Below are 22,463 nucleotides of genomic sequence, written 5' to 3'. Positions count from 1 at the left end.
GATAACAGGCACGTGCCACCACACCTGGCTAATTTTTGTATTTTCAGTAAGATAGGGTTTCACCATGGTGGCCAGGGTGGTCCCAAACTCCTGAACTCAAGTGATCTGCCTGCTTCAGTCTCCAAAAGTGCTGGGATTACAGGCGTGAGCCACTGCGCCCAGCCCGCGTTGATTTTATCTTTAAAAAATTAAAAACTGTTAAATGAAAGAAGGCATTTCCAAATTCAGCATCCACCAAGACCACCTGCAAGTCCTTTCTCCCTTGCCTTCAGCCCTCTAGAGACTGTGAAACTAACATCCTCAACATCCATATCCCTTGCAACTAGCCATGGCTGAGTGACACTGCTCTGGCCTTTGAAACAAGGCAAAGGGATTCTGTTTCCTGATACCAAAGCTGGTTTTGCTTGGAGCAGCCCCCTTCTTCAGTGTCCCATTCTTCCTTCCTAGAACGCATGGGAGGCCTGGAGGTGTATCAGCCTTTCTCTGCCCTAGAGGCAGCCTATGTGAGCCTGGTGGGCTCCAGTGGTTGGAACGGTCTCAGGCAGCCCCGAGCCCCTGGCGGTGCTGTTAAGCCACTGCTGTAGACCTGAACCGCCAGCCCCTACATGCTTATTGTCAGAAACAAGCCCTGTTTCTTTAAGTTGGGTTTGCAATTAGTTACAAAAGATCAGTCTGACTGATGGATCCATCTAAAAGAGGTTTCCTAAAACAATTCCTTGGGGCAATAGGAAGTACAAAGTAGATACAGGAGAGCATTGTGCAAACGCATGACCAGTCACAGCTGTGGGGACAGGCACAGGGCCTAGTTGCCTGCCCGAATGAATTCTTAGACCTCCTTCTAGTTCATTCAGTCCTCTGTCAGTGGCATCTGGTTGCCCTGTCATAGGTGACTTGTCTGTCTCCTGCATTTGGCTATGAGTTCCTTGAGGACGGCAACCCTGATTTTCATCTTTACACTGCCTATTCAAAGCCCGGTGGCTGCAATATGGCAAATGTTCAGGAAAACTTGTTGCATTTCCAGCAACAATAATGCAGCTTTGGAAATGATGACAGTGTCGCCTTTGCCTTGTATTCTTCTAAGGGATCTAAATGAAGCTGAATTCATCCAATTCATTTCAAATCCTGGGCTGCGGACCAATTCATTTACAGTCTCTGGGGAGGGAGCAGGACCTGAGCCTCAGTGTCTTAGAAACCAAGTAAGCCTAATGGGCCTCTGAAGTGGACTCACTAAATGAGTGTAGGGGCCTTTTAGAGACCATTGTGGTTTTGCAGCCAGGCCCATAACCTCAGAAGCCTAAGACATGGGTTTGAGCCAGAGCAGGCACGTTAACGGGCTGTGTGACTTTAGCCAGTGAGCTGACCTCTTGCAACTCTGACTTTACACAGCTTGCTAAAAATACCTCAGAACTCCAGCTTCTGTGTGAAAACTAAGGGTCACAATATCCAAATGATTACATGGAGATAATGCAAGTTAAGACCTTTTGCACAGTATCTATTGACTCATTTAAAAGACTTTTTGCACAGTATCTATTGACTCATTTAATGGCATTGACAGTGAAGGAATCCAGAATTTCATTTCTGACAAAACACCTATGATTCATCTAAAACTCTCTGGTTAGGAGTCTTAAGTTATTTTAGGCAAATAGTAGACTATGCACAGCTCTGTTTGTAATGTTTTATTTGTTTACTTTGTGAGCATATGATTGTGAATTTTTCTTGGCATGTGGGGAAGATTTCCAGCTGAGTTTTGCATGCAGGAAGCAAGCAGGAGAATTAATTACCTCATCAACTGATTACATAAGTATGACCCAAGACTGTTTTCTCAAGGTGTCTATGTCATAGTTAACTTACTGGTTACTTAATTGCCTTAAATTAACACATGATAGTTGGGCACGGTGGCTCACACCTGTAATCCCAGCACTTTGGGAGGCCGAGGCAGGCGAATCACGAGGTCAGGAGATCGAGACCATCCTGGCTAACATGGTGAAACCCCATCTCTACTAAAAATACAAAAAATTAGCCGGGCATGGTGGTGCGCACCTGTAGTCCCAGCTACTTGGGAGGCTGAGGCAGGAGAATGGCGTGAACCCAGGAGGCGGAGCCTGCAGTGAGCCGAGATTGCACCACTGCATTCCAGCCTGGGCGACAGAGCGAGACTCTGTCTCAAAATAAATAAAATAAAATAAAATAAATAAATAAATTAACACACGATAGTTAGAGATCTACCTGCCATATTTCCTCACTGATGAAAAAAAGGAGAAATGAGCTCTCTGTGGTTCAGATGAATATTAGCCATGAAAAGAAAAGCACCAATGAAGCTATTCATGGAAAATCAAAAACACATCAACTGCAAATTGCCTTTCCCACATTGTTTTCTATGCAAAAAGACAGTTGATTGTTTCATATCCCATTGCTCAGGGAAGTGGTTAAAAATTATGGAATTTGTGAATTACACTGTTGGAACAGGTTGTAGAATGGTGTTTCTCAAAATTTAATCTGCTCTAATGTAGATGTCTGGGCTTCTCCCAGTCCCCTTGCGGTAGGCGGCTATAATGGCCCCCCAAGGAGACCCACATCTTAATCCCTAAAACCCGTGAATATGTCTGGCTACAAGGCAAAAAGGACTTTGCAGATGTGATTAAGCAAAGGATCGTGAGATGGGGATATTCTCCCTGTGATCTGGCTGGGCCCCATGTCATCACAAGGGTCCTTATAAGTGAAAAAGGAGCATCAGTGCCAGAGTGAGGCAGTGAGGAAGACTCTGCAGCCATTGCTGGACTTAAAGACGGAGGAAGGGGCTGTGAGCCTGGGAATGCAGGTGCCCTCTGGGAACTGGAAAAGGCAAGAAAATGGATTCTGCCCCAGACCCTTGGGGAGGAGTGCAGACCTGCCGACTCTCATTTCAGGCTTCCGATCTCCAGAACTGTAAGGTAATAAGTGTTGTTTTAAGCCACCAAATTTGTAATAATTTGTTATAGCAGCCACAGGAAACTAACACACCAGTGGGTAGGAGTGGGGCAGGGAATGTGGCAGTTGGTGCACTCCTTAGCATAAACAGTAAAGAACATCAGTGCTAGAGGCAGTCTGTCTGAGTTTGAATCCTGGGTCCCCACCTTACTCTCCTCTCCCTCTTGCTCTGCACCCCACTCCAGGTGTTTTTCATCATTTCATCACCAAGTCTGCTCTCCTCTGTGCGGAGCTTTCAGGCCTCCTCTTACTGGACTCAGTGTGGTGGTTGGCCAAGTTGGTCTCTTCCCTCCTCCTTGTAACACCCACTAGACTCTCTTGCTTCTCCTCCCAGCTCACTTCTTTCTCCTTCTTAGTCTCCTTTGCTGGCCCCTTCCCAGCTCCTTAATTTCTGAACACTGGAGAGCCCTGGGGTGCAGTATCCAATCCTCTTCTTTATCTACATGCACTGTCTCAGTGATCCCATCCAGTCACACACCATCTGTATTAGTTTTCTAATGCTGTGTAACAAGTAACCCCCAAACTAGAAGCTTAAAACAACTTGCACTTACTGTCTCACAATTTCTGTGGGTCAGGGGTCCAGGCACAATTTAACTGGGCCCTTTGTTCAGGGCCTCTCACAAGGCAACATCCAATCCCTGGGCTGGGGCTGGAGTCTCATCTGAAGGCTTGACTGGAGAAGAGTCACTTCCGGGCTCACTCACATGGCTCTTGTCAGGTTTGTTCCTCAAGAGTCATTGGACTGAGAGCCAACAGCTTCCAAATTTATAGCCTCAGCTCAGGATCGTTCCTGAACTCAGATCTACATGAAGTCTCCATTTAGATGATTGATAGATGTGAGAAGTTCGTGTGTCAAAAAGAACTGTTGCTCTTCCTGCCAACCTGCCTTACCCACAGCCTTCCTCCGTTTTTGTACTAAATTGGGGCAGAAACCTTGGGGTCATCCTTGACTCCTCTTTCTTTCACACCCTACATTGGTTGACACGAAATCCCATTGGTTTTGCCTGCAGTCTAATCCTGAATGTGACCACTATTCAGCACCTCCCCTCTTAGCACCCTAGTCAGAACCACTCTGATCTGGGTTACTGCAATAGCTGACCAACTGCTCTACCTCCATTCTCAACGCCCAGCCAGAGTGATACTTTTAAGACAATCTTGTCCAACCCACAGGCTGCATGCATCCCAGGATGGCTTTGAATGCGCCCAACAGAAATTCGTAAGCTTTCTTAAAACATCATGAGATTTTTTTGCATTTGTTTTAGCTCATGAACTATCATTCATATTAGTGCATTCTATGTGTGGCCCAAGTCAGTACTTCTTCCAGTGTGGCCCAGGGAAGTGAAAAGATTGGACACCCCTGTTTTAAGACATCCTATATGCCACTAATTTTTAGGATACACATTTAAAAATATTTTAACACCCCTGAAATCAAGATACATTTTAATTTATTTGGCAGTGACTTTTCTCTGTTAGTGATACCGGAAATAATTGGGCATCTTACAGTCGTCAGCACAATAGATTTGATAGGGAACACTAAGTCACATCATGTTGCTTCTCTGCAGAACCCCCAGTGGCTTCTCATTTCCCACAGCATAAAAGCCACAGACCTCACCACACTCTACAAAGCCCACCATGTCAGGCCCTGGCTGCCCTCTGACTGCACCGGCGTGCTCCTCGCAGCCCTGCTGGTTCCTTGCACTCCTCTGGCTCCTGCTGCAGCCACACTCCTGCCTCACCCGACCCTGCTACGAGTCTTTGCTCCATGTCACCTTCGCTGTGAGGCCTACTCTGACCATGCTGTTTAAAACTGCAATGCCCCCCTCACCCCTAGCACTCCAGTGTTTCCCTCAGGAGTTGATTTTAGAGCCCACCCCACCTAAAAACCCTCCCTGTTTTCGGGAGGACACTCCCCAATTTTCAGCACATACTAGGCATCAATCAATAGCTCTTTCCCTTTCTCCCCATAATACATGAGAGTTTGAAAAAAAGAGTAAAACTTACCCGAGGCCACAAAATGACCTGGTAGCAATGACCAGCGCTCTAGCCCGAGGAAGCACCTCTTCTGAATGTCCACATGTACAAGCCTGCATTTGATAATGCTGAAGAGGTTTGTGTGACAACTGCAGGCACCATCTGGTCCAGAGATCTTGACCTTATCGATCATCGTTAAATCCTGTTGCTAGTTTTAGCTACATTCTCAAAACACACAGCAAAGACCCGTATATACTTTAGTGGCAATGCAAACTCACCTTTCAAAGAATCAAGACTGGTCAGGCGTGGTGGCTCACATCTGTAATCCCAGCACTTTGCGAGGCCGAGGAGGGTAGATTGCCTGAGGTTGAGAGTTCAAGACCAGCCTGGCCAACACAACGAAACCCCGTCTCTACTAAAAATACAAAAATTAGCCAGGCCTGGTGGTGCATGCCTGTAATCCCAGCTACTCTGGAGGCTGAGGCAGGAGAGTCTCTTGAACCCGGGAAGCAGAGGTTACAGTAAGCTGAGATCGCGCCATCTCCAGCCTGGGTGACAGAGCAACTCTCAGGAAATAAAAAAAAAAAAAAAAAGTGCAGAATTTTCTAGAATGTTCTGGTTTCCCTAGCACTCTGACAGATTATTGTAAACTCCTCACAAAGAGGAGTCAGAGATGGGATTTAATGAAATGTTCCAGATAGCATAGGGTCGTTTTGTGAGAGTTAAGCACAAGTGTTACGAATCACAGCGTCCACCAGAACTGAAGTCTAGGCTGCTGGTGCTTCTGTCCAGGCCTCTGTGTTTAATATGCATTCCAAATGCAGTGTGCGCCATCTCCAGGCTGCCAGAGGTAGAGCCTTTTAAAAAGCCATGGAAAAGGGAAGGACTCTCACCTTAAGGATGGAGTCTTTGGTTGTAGCATGGTCTTGCTGAGTTAGGTGCATCTCCTGGTGATGTGAGATCGTCAGGGAGGAGCATGGTGGATTTAGAAAATATTTGAACTTTGTAGACAGAAAGATGTAGATTTCAGTTCCTGCCTCACTGTTTATTAGCTGTGGGACCTTGGACCTCGTTAGAATGTGCTTGTAACGTGTGTTCTTTTAAAAACAGAGGAGATTAATAGCCCTAAAAACAATATACTAAGAAACAAGACAATACATTGAAAAAATATACTTTATGAATGAAAATTATCGTAATGAGGCCAGGAGTGGTAGCTCACACCTGTAATCTTAGCACTTTGGGAGGCTGAGGTAGGTGGATCACCTAGGTCAAGAGTTCAAGACCAGCCTGTCCAACATGGTGAAACCCCGTCTCTACTAAAAATACAAAAATTAGCCAGGCATGGTGCCAGGCAACTGTAATCCCAGCTACTCCAGAGGCTGAGGCAGGAGAATTGCTTGAACCTGGGAGGCGGAGGTTGCAGTGAGCTGAGATCTCACACAAGATCACTCAGCCTGGGTGACAGTGAGACTCCATCTCAAAGAAAAAAGAAAATTATAGTAATGAAAACAGAAATCTAATTGGATTAGTTAACAGAATAGCAGATTAAATGGTGGCTAAAGAAACTGTGTGTGAACTGGAAGATGAGTGTGAGAAGGTGGTCCCAGAAGACAGCTTAGAGGTCTGAAGAGACGGAAAATATGGAAGAAGAGACATGGAGAATAGGATGACAAAATCCTATAGAAGTAGAACATATCTAATTCTGTAGAAATAAAATAGGCAATTTTTAAAACAGTGAGAACAGAGGGAGTGAGGGAAATAACAAATCATACCCGGGCAAAGGAACATTGATGGTTCAAACAATGAACTGAAGAGTTTAGAAATGAACAGTTTAGATGAAGAATTTAGAAAACAGCACAGAACCACAATAATGGAGAGCAGTATCCCAGAAGGCAGAGAGAACACTGGAATCCTCTTTCTCCTTCTAGTCTGGAGGAGGGCAGAAGTATTAACTTTATATTTACAAATTAAATAGACAACTTAAAAACTGAAGAGTAATCACATGGGAGAGAAAAGAACAGCGCCTCCTATCCAGGAGCCAGCCCGTTACTCAGAGCGGGGCCTGGGTGTTCTCCTATTGAACAACCAACCACTGGGCATCAACAAGATGAGGCCCCTCTGTTACATGAAAGGTGGAGCCAAAAATGAGGCCAACCTGCCACCATACCTGAACACAGACCAAACATGGACATTGTCCAACTCCCCACCCCTGACATGCCCAGACACCCCGTCCTGGCTGAGCCAAGCCTGGCTTCATTAAACCCTCCCCAGATCACCTCCCACACCTGGGCCTTTCTAACCCCTCTACACGTTCTCCCTCACTGCATCAAGTGATAACCCAATCTGTTCAGCCGCAGGGGAGCTCTGACGGTCTTTGCAGTGCATTGACAGAGTAAAATAACGAAGCAGAATATATGACTTTCAAGGGAGAGAAAAAAGTATCCCAGAATGCAGGTTAGAGACCTAAAAGATGGTGAATCCAATAAAAGACAAAAACAAGTTGGGAAGAATGCACTTTTCATAATACCTAGAAAACACCAGATTGGATGGTGGGAATAAGTCCAAGCCTACCATTAGTCACAATAAATACTAGCAGATTCATTTCGATTGCTAAAAACACATTTCCTAATCTAGCTATGTGGCATTACAGGAGACACAGCTAGATCATCAAAAGTTAGAAAGCCAAGGGAAGGAAAACAATATTCCAGGCAAATATCCACCCAAAGAAAGTGCATGATACTAAGATCTGACAAATTATACTTTAGGCAGAAAACATGTTTTAGGGATGAAGGGAGTCATTACACAGTGTGAGAGGAACGTACAACAATTTAGCCACAAAACACCTAAAGCAAAATTTGACAGACTTGAAAGATGAACAAATTGAAACTATGGTGGGAGATTTTAATACCCCATCTCACAGAAAATAACAGACCAATCAGACAGTAAGTCAAGCCATGAAAAGATCTGTTCTGAACAACACAGTCAATTAGGATGAGTAGAAGCTCCTACATTGAATTTTGTGCACCATATTTGTGGAAAATATGAATGTCTCTATTGAAAACCAGAAGGATCTACAAACTGTCACAACATGAAGATGGCTCTGAAATGTCACCACATACAAAATCAATATCCCAGACCAGTAGATTTCCTCCATACCAGCAACATCCAGTGATAAAGAAAGATCATCTTCAGAATAAAAGCCACGAGATGCCTAAAAATAAGTTGACCAATATGTATATGAGCTTAAGGGAGACGTTTTTAGAATGTTATTGAAGGCATAAAGAAAACTGAGAGAAATGGCATGTCTTAGGGTGGAAAACTCAATTTTGCAAAGATGGAGATTCTCTCCAAATTGATCTGTAAAATCAACCGAATTATGAGAAAATTCCAAAGAGTCTTTTTAAACTTGACCAGCTGATCCTAAAAGTCATATGAAAGGAAAAGCAACCAGGAATAGCTAAGGCAGCTTTGAACAAGAGGATAAGACAGGACCTACCCTCGCTGCACTGATGTTTAATTGCTGCAACATTAGCAATCATGGTATTGGTGCAGAAATAGACAGATCAATAGAAGAAAATACAGAAGCTGGGACAAGATGTGTGTGTATATGTTAATTATACAAGACAAAGTGGCATTGGAGGAAAGCCAGAAATAAATAAATTATTTAATAAACATTGTTGGCACAATTAATTATCCATTTATCCAGAGAAAATTAGATCCCTTCCTAACTCCACAGAAAATAAATTTTAGATACTTCAATTTCAAGTATTTAAAATTTTCCCATTTGCATTTTCCCTAAATGCAGATAGGAAAGATTTTAAGCTTTTAGAAGAAAATGCAAGAGAAAATGTTAATGAAATCAGAGCAGAAAGGGATTTAAAAAAGAAACACACACACAAGAAACAAAATGCACAATCTGAGCAAGGAGGATTGTTGAAATGAGTAACCACATACCCGCTCTGTCCCTCTGTCCTGAGTTCAGGTGTGGATGGAGGAGTGTGCGCTGTCCAGCGTGCTGCAGACACACCTGCGGGAGGACCACGAAGGCACCATCCGCGGCGTCTTGGGCCGACTGGGCGGCCTCACTGAAGAGTGAGTACAGCTCCCTGAAGGCCTGGGGCTTTGTGTCCTGCATGATGCTCTGTCCAGCCTCAGTGTCCTCATCTGTACAGTGGGCACACTGACTGCCCGTCAGCTTCCTTTGAATGTAAATGACTTAATGTTTCTTAGCCTCGTTTTCCTCATCTATAAAATGGGCTAATGATATCTACTTCATAGAGTTGTCTGTCACAGGAACTTTTTCAAACAGCTTTCTTCAGGTATAATTTACAATACATTTATTTTATGAGTACAATTCAGTGATTTTTAGTAAATTTACAGAGTTCTACTCCAACACCACAATCCAAATTTAGAACATTTCCATCACCCCAAAAATTGCTACAATGCAATTTTTAAAAGATCTCTTGTGCCCTATTGCAGCCACTCCCCAATTATCAGTTTTTATATTCATTTTTCACATTTTTGCTATAACTATTAGTGCAATATGGTCTTTTCAATTTGCTGGAAAGTATTTTTTTCCTTCTTTCATATGAGAAGAAAAATACGTGTGTATATATATGTGAGGTTTTTTTGTTTTTTGGGGGTTTTTTTGAGACAGAATCTTGCTCTGTTGCCCAGGCTAGAGTCCAGTGGTGCAATCTCGGCTCACTGCAGCCTTCCTCCGCCTCGCGGGTTCAAGTGATTCTCCAGCTTCAGCCTCCCGAGTAGGGGGGATTACAGGTGCCTGCCATCATGCCTGGCTAATTTTTGTATTTTTAGTACAGATGGGGTTTCACCATGTTGGCCAGGCTGGTCTCAAACTCCTAACCGCAAATGATCCACCCACCTCAGCCTTCCAAAGTGTTAGGATTACAGGCATGAGCCACCATGCCCAGCTGAGAAAAAAATTTTGATATAGCTATTTTTTAGTTTTATTTTGCAACTTTTATTTTAGATTCAGAGGGCACATGCGCAGGCTTGTTACAAAGGTATATTTCATGATGCTGAGGATTGGGGTACAGCTCCCATCACCCAGGTAGTGGATGCAGCACCCCATAGATAGTTTTTTATCACTTGGCCCCCTCTTGTAGTCCCCAGTGTCTATTGTTCCCATCCTTATATCTATATGTGCCCAATGTTTAGCTCCCACCTATAAGTGAGAACATGCAGTATTTGGTTTTCTGTGTCTGCATTAGTTTCCTTAGGGTAATGGCTTCCAGCTGTATCCATGTTACTAAAAATAACATGATTTCATTATTTTTTATGACTGCATAGTATTCCATAGTGTATATGTACCACATTTTCTTTATCCAGTCCACCATTGATGAGCACCTAGGTTGAATCTGTGTCTTTGCTATTGTGACTAGTGCTGCAATGAACATATAAGTGTATATATCTTACATATACACTTATGTATATATATGTATTATGTATAAGTGTGTATGTCTTTTTGGTAGAATTTATTTTCAATTTATTTTCCTTCGGGTATTGATATAACTATTTTTTAGTTGTCCAGCCCTTTACAGAAAACAAATTGTGTATACCATCAAGAAGCAGATGTCTAGCTATGGAATTGGATAATACAGGGGAAACATCAGAAGAGGATGGAGGCCGGGTGAGGTGGCTCATGTCTGTAATCCCAGCACTTTGGAAGGCTGAGGTGGGCAGATCACCTGAGCTCAGGATTTCAAGACCACCCAGGGCAACATGGTGAAACCCCGTCTCTACTAAAATACAAAAAATTACCTGGGTGTGGTGGCGGGTGCCTGTAATCCCAGCTACTCGGGAGGCTGAGGCACAAGAATCACTTGAGCCCCGGAGGCGGAGGTTGCAGTGAGCTGAGATCGCACCATTGCACTCCAGCCTGGGCTACAGAGTGAGACACCATCTCAAAAACAAACAAACAAGCAAGCAAGCAAACAAAGAAAAGGATGGAAACATAAGTAGGCTCAGACCAGGGACACCTGGTGAGCTATACTGAGGACAACAGAGAGCGACTGGGGAATTTGTCTAGACTGAAAACCTGTGTCTTTTAATTGTATTAATGTCTAGTCCATTTATGTTTAAATCCTCATGCTGGTATATATTTGGGTTTTCATATCAGTTTATGGAAATTCTCAGATGTTTTCTCTTTAGATCTTCCACTACCCATTCTCTCCCTCCTCTTTTTCTGGTACTCCAGTGACAGAATTTTTTTTTTTTTTTTTTTTGAGACGGAGTCTTGCTCTGTGCCCCAGGCTGGAGTGCAGTGGCGCGATCTCGGCTCACTGCAAGCTCCGCCCCCCCGGGTTCACGCCATTCTCCTGCCTCAGCCTCCCAAGTAGCTGGGACTACAGGCGCCCACCACCTCGCCCGGCTAATTTTCTTGTATTTTTAGTAGAGACGGGGTTTCACCGTGTTAGCCAGGATGGTCTCGATCTCCTGACCTCGCGATCCGCCCGTCTCGGCCTCCCAAAGTGCTGGGATTACAGGCTTGAGCCACCGCGCCCGGCCTCCAGTGACAGAATTTATGAGGCTTTTCCACTGTATCCCATATGTCTCTTACATGCTACTCTGTATTTTGTATTCTTCTCTGTGGTTCAGCATGGACATTTTCCTTTGAGGTATCTTCCAACCACTCTCTCTTCAGCCATATTTTATCAGGTGTTAAACCCATCTCCTGAGTTGTTCATGTCAGTTATTGTGTTTTCAGTTCTAGGATGTCCATTTGATTCCTTGTATAGTTTCCAGTTATCTGCTGAAATTCTTCATCTTATTATTTAATTTCTGGAACATATTAATCATAATTAGTGTAAAGGTCTGTCTGACTATTCTGTTTTCTGATATCTTGTGGGCATGTTTCTGTTGTCTGTTTTCCTCTTTATTTTTAGTTCATGCTCACCTATTTGCATGTCAGGGTATTTTCATTGGATGATGACCACTAAGCATGAAAAATTGTAGAGATAATTTAAGACTTCAAATGATACGATCTCTTTCCAGAGAGGATTTTGTTACTTCTAGCAGGAGTTTCAGATAGTGGAAGATTCATTCCACCATGTTGGAATTCAGCTGATTCTGAATTAGGTCTTTGTGGGGAATGGCTTTTATTCCTAGGATGAAGGCAGCCACCAAAAAGCCTGGAGTGTTTGCCACCCTCTTCTTGGCGGCTGACTGTCAGACCTCTCTGTTCACCTCTCAACCTCTCAGCAGACACCTCAAGTTATACAACCAAATGTTGAACCTCTGGCAGGCTGAGGTTTTTTACATGAATCACTGAAATAGGAAGTCAAAAATAGCTCAAGGTTTCAGCTTTGGATGTGCTGATTTTGAGTCATGCCATTAATACTAGTGGCTGCATACCATAGGCTGCTGTACACATGCATTGCACAGCTGGGCAGGATGTGATGAGGTTAAAAAAATTAATAGACAAGCAGATGGCGGTGTGGTACCCAGGGAGCACCCGCGCCTAAGAGGATGGCATTAGAAGGTGGTGATTCCAACCCGCTTCCTTTTGGAGGGGTTCCCTGTGGCTGTGGCTATTTGGGGAGCTTGTCACTGGCTTTGTGAAGCCAAGAGCATTGACCCCAGCCCCCACCTGCTTTCCTCAAAGGTCCACGCGGTGTGTCCTGCAGGGGCATGACCTGCTGTTGCGCTCGGCCCTCCGGAGGTTGGCACTCCGTGGCAACGCCCTGGCCACCCTGACACAGATGCGGCTGTCGGGGAAGAAGCGCCTCCTGCAGGAGCTGCGGGAACAGCGTGCGCTGGAGCAGGGGTCCTCCCAGTGCCTGGACGAGCATCAGTGGCAGCTGCTCAGGGCCCTGGTAAGACCAGCATGGTGGCCCCACCCATTCCAGACAGGCGGTGCCCCTGCAGCAGGCCCCAGCTTCCAGCACCCAAATCCTACCACCCCTGGTGCTGCAGGGTTGGGTAATCATTCGCTGGGGCTGCCATGGCAAGGTCCCACAGACTGTGCGGCTTACACAGCACACATTTCCCTGCTCACCATCCTGGAGGCCAGAATTCTGAGATCAGGGTATGGGCAGGGCTGCTTTGATTCTGAGACCACTCTCCCTGGCTTGTATCTGACCATCTTCAACCTGTGTCCTCCAGGTCCTTCCTCTGTGGGTAACCCGTCTCTTCTTGTAGGGACACCAGGCATATTGGATCACAGCCCATGCTAATGACCTTACTTTACCTTAATCACCTCCTCAAAGGCACTATCCACTTACTGACCTACCATTTTGAGGTACTTGGGGTCAGGGCTTCAACATACGAATTTTGAGAGGACACAGTTTAACCATAACAAGTGAAGACAATGGAGCCCCCGTAGGGCCACCCATGTACCAAAAGTTTTTAGTATCACTGATATAATGAGAAATATACTGGAAAAACTGTACGGACAGGTGCAATTGTCATTGGGGGTGTGGTAGAGAAGGCCTCTGTGGTCTCTTTGAAGTGTGATGACAGATCGAAAGAAAGAATTAGCAAGTTGTAGAGCTGGCACTGACACCCAGGTAGGCTGACTCCAGGCCTCCTGTGTGTAGCCCCCAAGCTCTGGGAGCAGCTGCTGCTCTTTGACCCACGAATGCGGCCCAAGCCCACAGTCTCTTTAGCTCTATCCAGGAGAGCTCCGAGGAGCACGCAGGACTCACGGACCTCTCTCCAGCCCCACTGACTTCTTTCTGTCTTATTTCTACAAATAAAGGCAGTCCTCAGGGCTCTGTGTTCCCTGCCTCAGCTTCTGTGATGTCCTAAGAGACTCACATCTGGCTCAAAACCTGGCTCTGCTGTGTGACTTTAGAAAGTTGCTTAACTTCTCCGAGCCTTTGTGTCCTCCTCAGTGCTAGTGTTCAGGTCTCATGATGTTCTAGGATGAGCAAGGCCCCCCATCTTGTGACGGGTCATAGATGGTACTGGGCACACAGTTGGTGCTCAATAAATGCCCTTTTTCGGGGGACACAGACACCTAACAGACACCTAACCTCATCCATTGATTTTTGCAAGCCCTTTCTGCCCTTTCTCCATCCCTTTTCCAATCCTTGGGCCCTGAACAGAAACAACCCCACATCCCAGTCCTGGCCAGAGCTTCTCTGTGAGAGGCGCACTTGGCCCGCACTCCCAGTACTTTCTCTCCCAGGAGACGCGCGTGCTGGAGGAGGCCAGCCGGCTGGAGGAGGAAGCGCAGCAGACGCGGCTGCAGCTCCAGCAGCGGCTCCTGGCTGAGGCCCAGGAGGTGGGGCAGCTTCTGCAGCAGCACATGGAGTGTGCCATTGGGCAGGCACTGCTGGTGCACGCACGGAATGCGGCCACCAAGAGCCGGGACAAGGACAGGGATGACTTCAAGGTATGCACTGACCTCTGTCCCTGGGGACACCAAGGGCAAGAAGGATCAGGGTAGGGTCCATGCCTGGGTCTGCTCCTTGCCACACCCTTCATGGAGCTTGTGGCCTAGTAGACTTTACCTGACTTCTCCATGACTTGTTTTTCTCATCCGTAAGATGGGATCTTCTCCCTCACAGAAGGGGAGGATCAGTCGCAGCAGGTCACAGGTTCTCCTCCTGCTGTTAGGCCCTGCACTGCATCATCCTTAGCACGGGCTCTGTCTTTACAGCAGCACTGATTGGGACGTGGTTTCACCCAGAGCCACACAGCTGGTCAGTGGCAGAACCAGGATCCGAACCCAAGTCCCTCTCTCAGAAAGAGACGTGTGCTTTCCGCACCCCTGGCCGCCTCTGCTGAGACACTGGAGCTTTCTGGAGTTCATCCTGACGGCTGAGCAATGCCGCGAAAAATCAGTTCAGCTGGAGTAGACAGTGGTTTAACTCCTTATCTATTGACGATAATCATAAACAATAGTGATAAAAATGATAACAGTAAGCAGTCACATTCGTGTTGCACTTAAGTCTAACTGAGTGCTTTTTCCTATCTCATCGTGTTGGATTTTTCCCACAATCCTTGCCTGGTCAGGATCACTTTTCTTCCCGTTGGGAAAAAGAGGCCTATGATTGGGCAAAGGATATATTCCAGCCTCCCACCTAGTGAGTGGCAGCGCTGGGGCTGCAGGAGAATGACCAGCACACATGCTGCGTCTGCCTGGTGCCTCCCTTACAAGCTGTAAGGAGAGGTGGGGTGTCCCTTACAGCACCTCGCATGCTGCAGGCCACTGCAGGAAGGGTGTCTGTGACTGGCAGACAGCAGCAGGTTGCAGCCCTGTGCCCAGTAGGCAGCCCTGGCATCGGGAAGCGCAGGAGCTCTTCCAGGAGCCTTCCAAGGGGTTCCTTTCATCTCATAAAGTGAGTCACTTTGCGCATCTGTGCAGCAAAGAGGCTGGACCCACATTTCTGCAACACCCTGTCTTATTCTAAATCTCACATCTGCCTCAGATTATCCAAACATTAGGGCTGTGCCTGGCTGGTGATCTTGGGAATGTCACCCTGTCCCTGAAAGTGTCCACATGTTACCTAATAGGAAATGCTCGCTGCGTGGAAGTGGAATAAGATATAAGGGTGTCGTATTTTGTCCTCAGCTTTCCAGAGGGATTTTGAGTTGAGATTGGAAAATCAGTACCACCACAACTTCACACTTACAAAAAAGTAAAGTAAAGTGAGGCCAGGCGAGGTGGCTCACGCCTGTAATCCCAGCACTTTGGGAGGCCGACGTTGCCAGATCACGAGGTCAGGAGTTTGAGACCAGCCTGGCCAATACAGTGAAACACATCTCTACTGAAAACAGAAAAATTAGCTAGGTGTGGTAGTGTGAGCCTGTAATCCCAGCTACTGGGGAGGCTGAGGCAGGAGAATCGCTTGAACCTGGGAGGTGGAGGTTGCAGTGAGCCAAGATCGCACCACTGCACTCCAGCCTGGGTGATATAGCTGGACTCTGTCTAAAAAACAAACAAAAAACAAAACAAACAAAAAACCAAGAACATTGAGTTTAGTTTCTAGAAGAATGCTCATTTATTCAACCTGTATTCAGAAGCTTCCTGTAACACTAGCGCAAATGTGTGTGCCTATGGGTACGGGAGACTGACCAGAAGGAAACTGAGGAGGAGGAGAGAAGGGGTGGCCAAGGATGGAGGGCCTGGGGAAGGGAGGAGAAGTAGGTGCAGAGTGGGGTGTCTGCCACTCTACTCTGGCAGGAAGGCAGGTGCACACAGGATGTGAAGATGTGGGTGGGCTTGCTGACCTTCGGGGAAAGAGGATGGGAGCTCCTGATAGGAAGTGCAAAGCCGGAGCCCAGGTCCTTGGAGGGGTAGAGTGGGAGCCCCCTTTGCAGATGGGGCAGAGGAGAAGGAAAGAACCATTGGCAGTAAGGGATGAGCAGGGGCTCGGGAGTTAGAAGACCAGCTCAGACCTGCGCTGCCACCCTGGACTGTACAGTCTCACCTCCACAGCCTCTGCTCCACACCTGTGTGCTCTGGTACCTTTCTCAGATGCTGCGGTGAGAGTAAGGGGGTATTTTTTCTTACCCAAAGCCTAGCACCATCCACTAAATATTTGTTGAAATGGGGATGAGCTTTTCTGGTTTTTGCCCAACCTCTTATGAGGAAAAGGATGATAACTGTCAGTGCACAACCAACACATCCCCAGTGATGGGATGTCTCAGGGTCTCCTGTCTTTTCTGCTTTGGTCTGAAGATGTATCATGTAGAAATGCATGTAGCTGCAAGTAATATGGCTCAAAGAAATAGCCCATACCACAAGAAATGTGGAGGTGCTGCCACAGTGGCTTTGTGATGTGACCAAGGACAAGGCTCTTTCTTTCTTACCCTGCATTCTTGCTGTTAATTCGTTGCTTCATAGTCTTAAAATGGCCACTGTCACTCCAGACATCAGGCCTGCATTCCAGGCAGGAGGAGGGAACAGCAGTCTTTCACCTGCTGGTCCTCCACCTTAATGTTTAGAAACCGAAGGCCTTGGCCGGGCATGGTGTCTCATGCCTGTAATTCAAGCACTTTGGGAGGCCGAGGTGGGCGGATCACCTGAGGTCAGGAGTTCGAGACCAGCCTGGCCAACATGGCAAAACTCCATCTCTACTAAAAATACAAAAAATTAGCCAGGCCTGGTGGTGCGTGCCTATAATCCCAGCTACTTGTGAGGCTGAGGCAGGAAAATCACTTGAACCTGGGAGACAGAGGTTGCAGCAAGCCGAGATCGTGCCACTGCACTCCAGCCTGGGTAACAGAGTGAGTCTCCATCTCAAAAAAAGAAGGGAAGGCCTCTTAGCAGACTTTCCCTAACATCACATTTCATTGGCCAGAACTAGATTAAACAGCCAGCCCTAGGCATCCCTGACCTAAGAAGATAGGATTCCCGTGACTAGCTTAAACCAGCCGTGCACTCTCTGCCTGCTTCCTGACCAATCCAGGTTGGTGAGCAGGCGGAAGATCTGAACCAGGGCATGGGGAGGCAGGGACTGGATGGGCCGTGGGTGGCTCCCACATGTGACTTCTCTGCTGTCCCCGTCCGTCCTTCCTTTCTCCCCTCAGAGGACACTGATGGAGACGGCAGTGGAGAGCGTCTACGTGACCAGCACTGGTGTCAGTCGCCTGGTGCAGGCGTATTACCAGCATATTGGAAGGATCATGGAGGACCATGAGGAGAGAAAACTGCAGCACCTGAAGACCCTGCAGGGTACGGGACCCCCCTCGGGGAAGCCCCAGAAGAGGCTGGCAACGTGTGCTTTTAGTTTGGGGCAGAACAGGATGTCAGATGTTGCGAATTTTATTTTTGGGAATTTAATTCTTTCAATGTTTTAATGTATTTATTTATCCCCTGCTTTGTCTCAAAAAGCCTTTTTCAAAAGGCACTTAAAGAACCATATGCACAAGGACACATCCAGTGCAATGGGAGTGTTTTAAGTCGATCACTCAGGACAAGGATAGGATACTGAGATGGAGTCAGGGTAGGGCTTATCTAGGACAGCAGTCCCCAGCCTTTTCAGCACCAGGGACTGGTTTCATGGAAGACTATTTTTCCACAGACCAGGGCGAAGGGGAAGTGATTTCGGAATGACTCAAGTACATGACGTCCATCGTGCACTTTCTATTATTATTACATTGGAATATACAGTGAAATAATTATATAACTCACCATAATGCAGAATCAGTGGGAGCCCTGAGCTTGTTTTCCTGCAGCTAGACAATCCCATCTGGGGGTTATGGGAGACAGTGGCACATCATCAGGCATTATATTCTCATAAGGAGCGCACAGCCTAGCTCCCTCGCAGGTGCAGTTTGAAATAGGGTTCACGCTCCTATGAGACTCTAATGCTGCTGCTGATGTGACAGGAGGTGGAGCTCGGGCGTTAATGTGAGCGATGGGGAGCGGCTGTAAATACAGATGAAGCTTCGCTCACTCATCTGTCACTCACGTGCTGCTGTGTGGCTGGGACCAGTACCAGTCTGTGGCCCAGGGGTTGAGGACCCCGATCTAGGACATCTGCCTGCAAATCCTAATTAGACATTCAATGATTTTGTCTGTGAGCTTCCTGGTGGTCAAAGAGATGGAGACCTACTTAGTTAAAGCCACCACAGTGACCATGAGCCCAGTGGCCCAGGCGGTGTTCGAGACCCCAAGAATTTTCCCTCATGGGCTCTTGTAAAAGGCCATCCTGGGGTGATGGAAAGGACAGTATCCCCAGTTCCGGGAACATACAGGTAAGGATGGTTGGAAGCCAGTTTCATAAATGCCACTTCTTATAGCACCCTCCCCTGAATCCAGAGCTTCCGAGCAGGAATTCCTCTTCTCTGATGGGCTTTGCCTGGCGTGTCCAAGGACCGGAGTTGGAATCGATCCCGGGAGAGGCTTCCCTGAGTGTTTCTCCTCTCAGCTGAGCCCAGAGGCCACCTCTGTCTGCCCCTTCTCCTGAGGAATTTGAGGCCTAGATTCAAATAAAATCTTGGCATGTGCCCAGAGATCTGCCAGGTTTTCCAAAGGAAGAGCTGGGCTCATTTAGCAGGAGACAGACATTGCTTGCTACTGCAGAACATTCCAGAACTGGGGCATGTCTCTTTCCCTCGGTAGGCCTTGGTTTCCCCATCTGTGGGACTAGGGTTGGAGACTGCCCCACCCCAGCCCCCATCCATCCTCTCAGCTCTTATTTCCTGCTTCCTGATACCCCAGCTCTAATGCAGGGATTTCACAGTAAACACATTGAAACAATATAGCTTAACTTAAGCCACATCAACTCCTTTTTCCTTATTTAGTAATCTGTTTCATTTAAGAGTCATACATACTATGTCCCAGAGGCCATCCAGGTTAAATCTCCCTGTAAGTGCCAGCAAGCTCACCCAGCTAGTTAAGTGTGATGGGCCTCCTGCCATGGCCACCGATAACTTGAGTTGGGTTTTCAGCTGAGAGGTACCTTGAAGAGGTAGTCTTATAGTTAGTTACCTGTCCAAACCAGGGGCATTATTAATAATTATACTGGGATGACCAGGTCTAAACCATGCCTGTCTCAGGCAGCCTCATCACTTTCCTTTTTTTTTCTTTTTGAGACTGAGTCTCACTCTATCGCCCAGACTGGAGTACAGTGGCATGATCTCGGCTCACTGCAACCTCTGCCTCCTTTGTTCCAGCAGTTCTCCTACCTCAGCCTCCCAAGTAACTGGGATTACAGACACATGTCACTACGCCTGGCTAATATTTGTACTTTTAGTAGAGACAGGGTTTCACCATATTGGTCAGGCTGGTCTCGAACTCCTGACTTCAGGTGATCCACCCGTCTCGGCTTCCCAAAGTGCTGGGATTACACGTGTGAGCCACCTCAGCTGGCCTCACTTTACTTTTAAAGCTTTTAAAAGTCAAGAGTTTTCTGAGCAGCTTAATCTGCAAACAAGAAGGAGTTCCAAGATATGGAGCATGACTTCAGAGCCCAGACTTCCTAAGTCCCTGGAGAGCACCCACTTCAGCATTGTGCCCTCACTCCGCCTGGCCAATCCCTTTTCCTTTACAGTGTGGCTTTTGAGTTCTTTGTGGTGCCCTCTCAGTGTGGACTTTTTCTTAGTCAGCCCCCCTTCTCCTGATACAAGAAAGCTGGAGGTGAAGCAGGTGGACAGGGCGCATCATAGATAGTTTCCTTCTGCGGCGCCTGGTCCATGATGGAAGCCATGTTGTTCGCACACACAACGCCCTGTCCCTGTGCTGGTGGAATGACACACTGTTTGAGAGCTGGCGTGTCCCGCTCACCCCGCACCCCAGCATCTGCCCCAGCCCTGACACAGTCGATCTTCCAAACAGAGCCCCTGATTGTCTTGTGTTAAATGGTCTAGGTGAGAGGATGGAAAATTACAAGCTGCGGAAAAAGCAAGAACTCAGCAACCCTTCTTCGGGCAGCAGGACGGCAGGTGGTGCTCAGGAGACCTCCCAGGCGGTCCACCAGAGGTGAGGTCCCAACGGAGGTCCCATGTAGGGACGTCCTCTACCCCTTCACGTGTCTCTCTGTGGCGCCGTCAGCAGGTGCCATCGTGTGCATTGCCGTGGACTTGTGCGCCATCAGCCTCCCTCACCCACTGCCTCTGTCCTGGTCTCTGCCCTCCACGCAGCACCTGGAATGGCACCTGCCACAAATGAATGAGCAGGTCAAAGTGTGGTGGCAGCTTCATTCCAGGTTTAAGTGGCATTTGCAGCCCGGACACGCACCTCCCTTCTCGTACTTGGGGCATTCTCAGAAGCAGACCTTGGCGAGGATTTGGGGGCAGGTTGCTTACCTGGGAGGTGACCCGCAGAAGCACAGTGAGAAGACAGGGAAGTAAGGAAGAGGTGGCTGCCGCTTGTAACTGTGACCATCACAATGAGCACAAATGTAACAGCCCAAGCCATGCAGACTTCCTATCCCGCCATGCTGGAGGTCAGAAGGCAGGCTTGGCTCTCCTGGCTTCTCTGGGCCTCACAAGGCCTGAGGGAAGGGGCCAGCCGACCGGGCTGTTCTTAGGAGACTCACTAACAGCTGTCAGGAAACGCCCTGCTGCAGGATTTGCACAGACTGAACTTGCCCTGACTTTCCAGGCTCCCAGCAAACTACGGTCCGGCAAGTCCCCAGATGTGGGGCGCAGAAGCATCACTCGGCTTTCCTGTTAAACTTGCAGGTTCTAGGCCCACACTTGGAGACTTGGGCTTAGAAAGTGTGAAGGGAGCCCAAGAATCTGAATTTTAGCCGCACCCTTCCCCACCAAGGGATTCTGATAGATGTGGTCCAAGGGCTTCACTTTGACCCAGGCGATCCAAGAGAAGGAGCCTCAGCAGCCACCTGGGCCAACCTGCTTTAGGGAAGAGGAAAAGGAAGCCCAGTGTTGGGAGAAGGGGTACATGAGGCCATCTGTGACTCACAACTTATGTATGGCTCTTGACGCCCTTTCCTCCCTGCCGCACCTCCTTGAATTCAGAGAGGCAGTTTCTTTTTATTTTTTTTGAAGGAGTGCAAGTACAATTTTGGGACATAGCTATATTGACTCATAATGGTGAAGTCTGAGCCTTTTATTGTAACCACCAGCCAAATAGTGTATGTCTTACCCATTAATTTCTCATCATCCACTCCCCTCCCATCGTCCTGCCACCCTTCTGAGTCTCTGTTGTCCATCCTTCCACTCTTTTTTTTTTTTTTGAGATGGAGTCTTGCTCTGTTGCCCAGGCTGGAATGCAGTGGTGCGATCTCAGCTCACTGCAACCTCCACCTCCCAGGTTCAAGCAATTCTCTTGCCTCAGTCTCCTGAGTGGCTGGGATTACAGGTGCCCACCACCACGCCCAGCTAATTTTTTTTTTTTTTTTTGCATTTTTAGTAGAGATGGGGTTTTGCTGTGTTGGCCAGGCTGGTCTCAAACTCCTGACCTCAGGTGATCCACCCGCCTTGGCCTCCCAGTGCTGGGATTACAGGTGTGAGCCACCATACCCGGCCCATCACTCCACTTGCTGCGTCCATGTGCACACATTATTGAGCTCCCACTCATAACTGAAAACATGAGATCTTTCTGTTTCTGAGTTGTTTCACTTAAGAAAATGGCCTCCAGTTCCATCCACGTTGCTGCAAAAGACATGATTTCATTCTTTTTTATGGCTGAGTAGTATTCCATTGCGTATATGGACCACATTTTCCTTATCCAGTCCTCCATTGATGGACACTTCGGTTGATTCCATGTCTTTGCCATTGTGAATAATGTAGTAAACACACGAGAGCAGGTATCTTTCTGATATATTGATTTATTTTCCTTTGGGTAGATACCCAGTAGTGGGATTGCTGGATCAAATAGTCATTCTATTTTTAGTTCTCTGAGAAATCATGCTGTTTTCCATACAGGCTGCACTGATGTACATTCCCACCAGTGGTGCTAAGTGTTCCCTTTTCTCCACGTCCTCACCGTGTTATAGTTTGTCTTTTTAGTGATAGCCATTCTAACTGGGGTAAAATGATCTCTCCTTGTGGCTTTAATTTGCATTCCTCTGATGATGGGTGATGCTCAGCATTTTTTCACATGCTTCTTGGCCATTTGTGTGTCTTGTTTTTTTTTTTAA

General features: G+C 47.2%; 1 protein-coding gene across 2 annotated transcripts in view; it reads left to right on the top strand.

The window, feature by feature from the left end:
- The window catches only part of EVC (EvC ciliary complex subunit 1), a 92,056-nt gene that overhangs the window by 64,173 nt on the left and 5,420 nt on the right, over positions 1-22,463 (top strand). For both annotated transcript variants that reach the window (XM_025384741.1, XM_025384740.1), the window contains exons 13-17: positions 8,921-9,030; positions 12,566-12,776; positions 14,093-14,299; positions 17,443-17,587; positions 20,227-20,338. In XM_025384741.1, coding sequence (XP_025240526.1) covers positions 8,921-9,030; positions 12,566-12,776; positions 14,093-14,299; positions 17,443-17,587; positions 20,227-20,338 — 785 coding nt within the window. The remainder of the gene's footprint in view (positions 1-8,920; positions 9,031-12,565; positions 12,777-14,092; positions 14,300-17,442; positions 17,588-20,226; positions 20,339-22,463) is intronic.

Source organism: Theropithecus gelada, chromosome 5 (assembly GCF_003255815.1).
Source record: "Theropithecus gelada isolate Dixy chromosome 5, Tgel_1.0, whole genome shotgun sequence".
Taxonomy (NCBI): Eukaryota; Metazoa; Chordata; class Mammalia; order Primates; family Cercopithecidae; genus Theropithecus; species Theropithecus gelada.
This window is presented reverse-complemented; position numbering and strand designations above follow the sequence as displayed.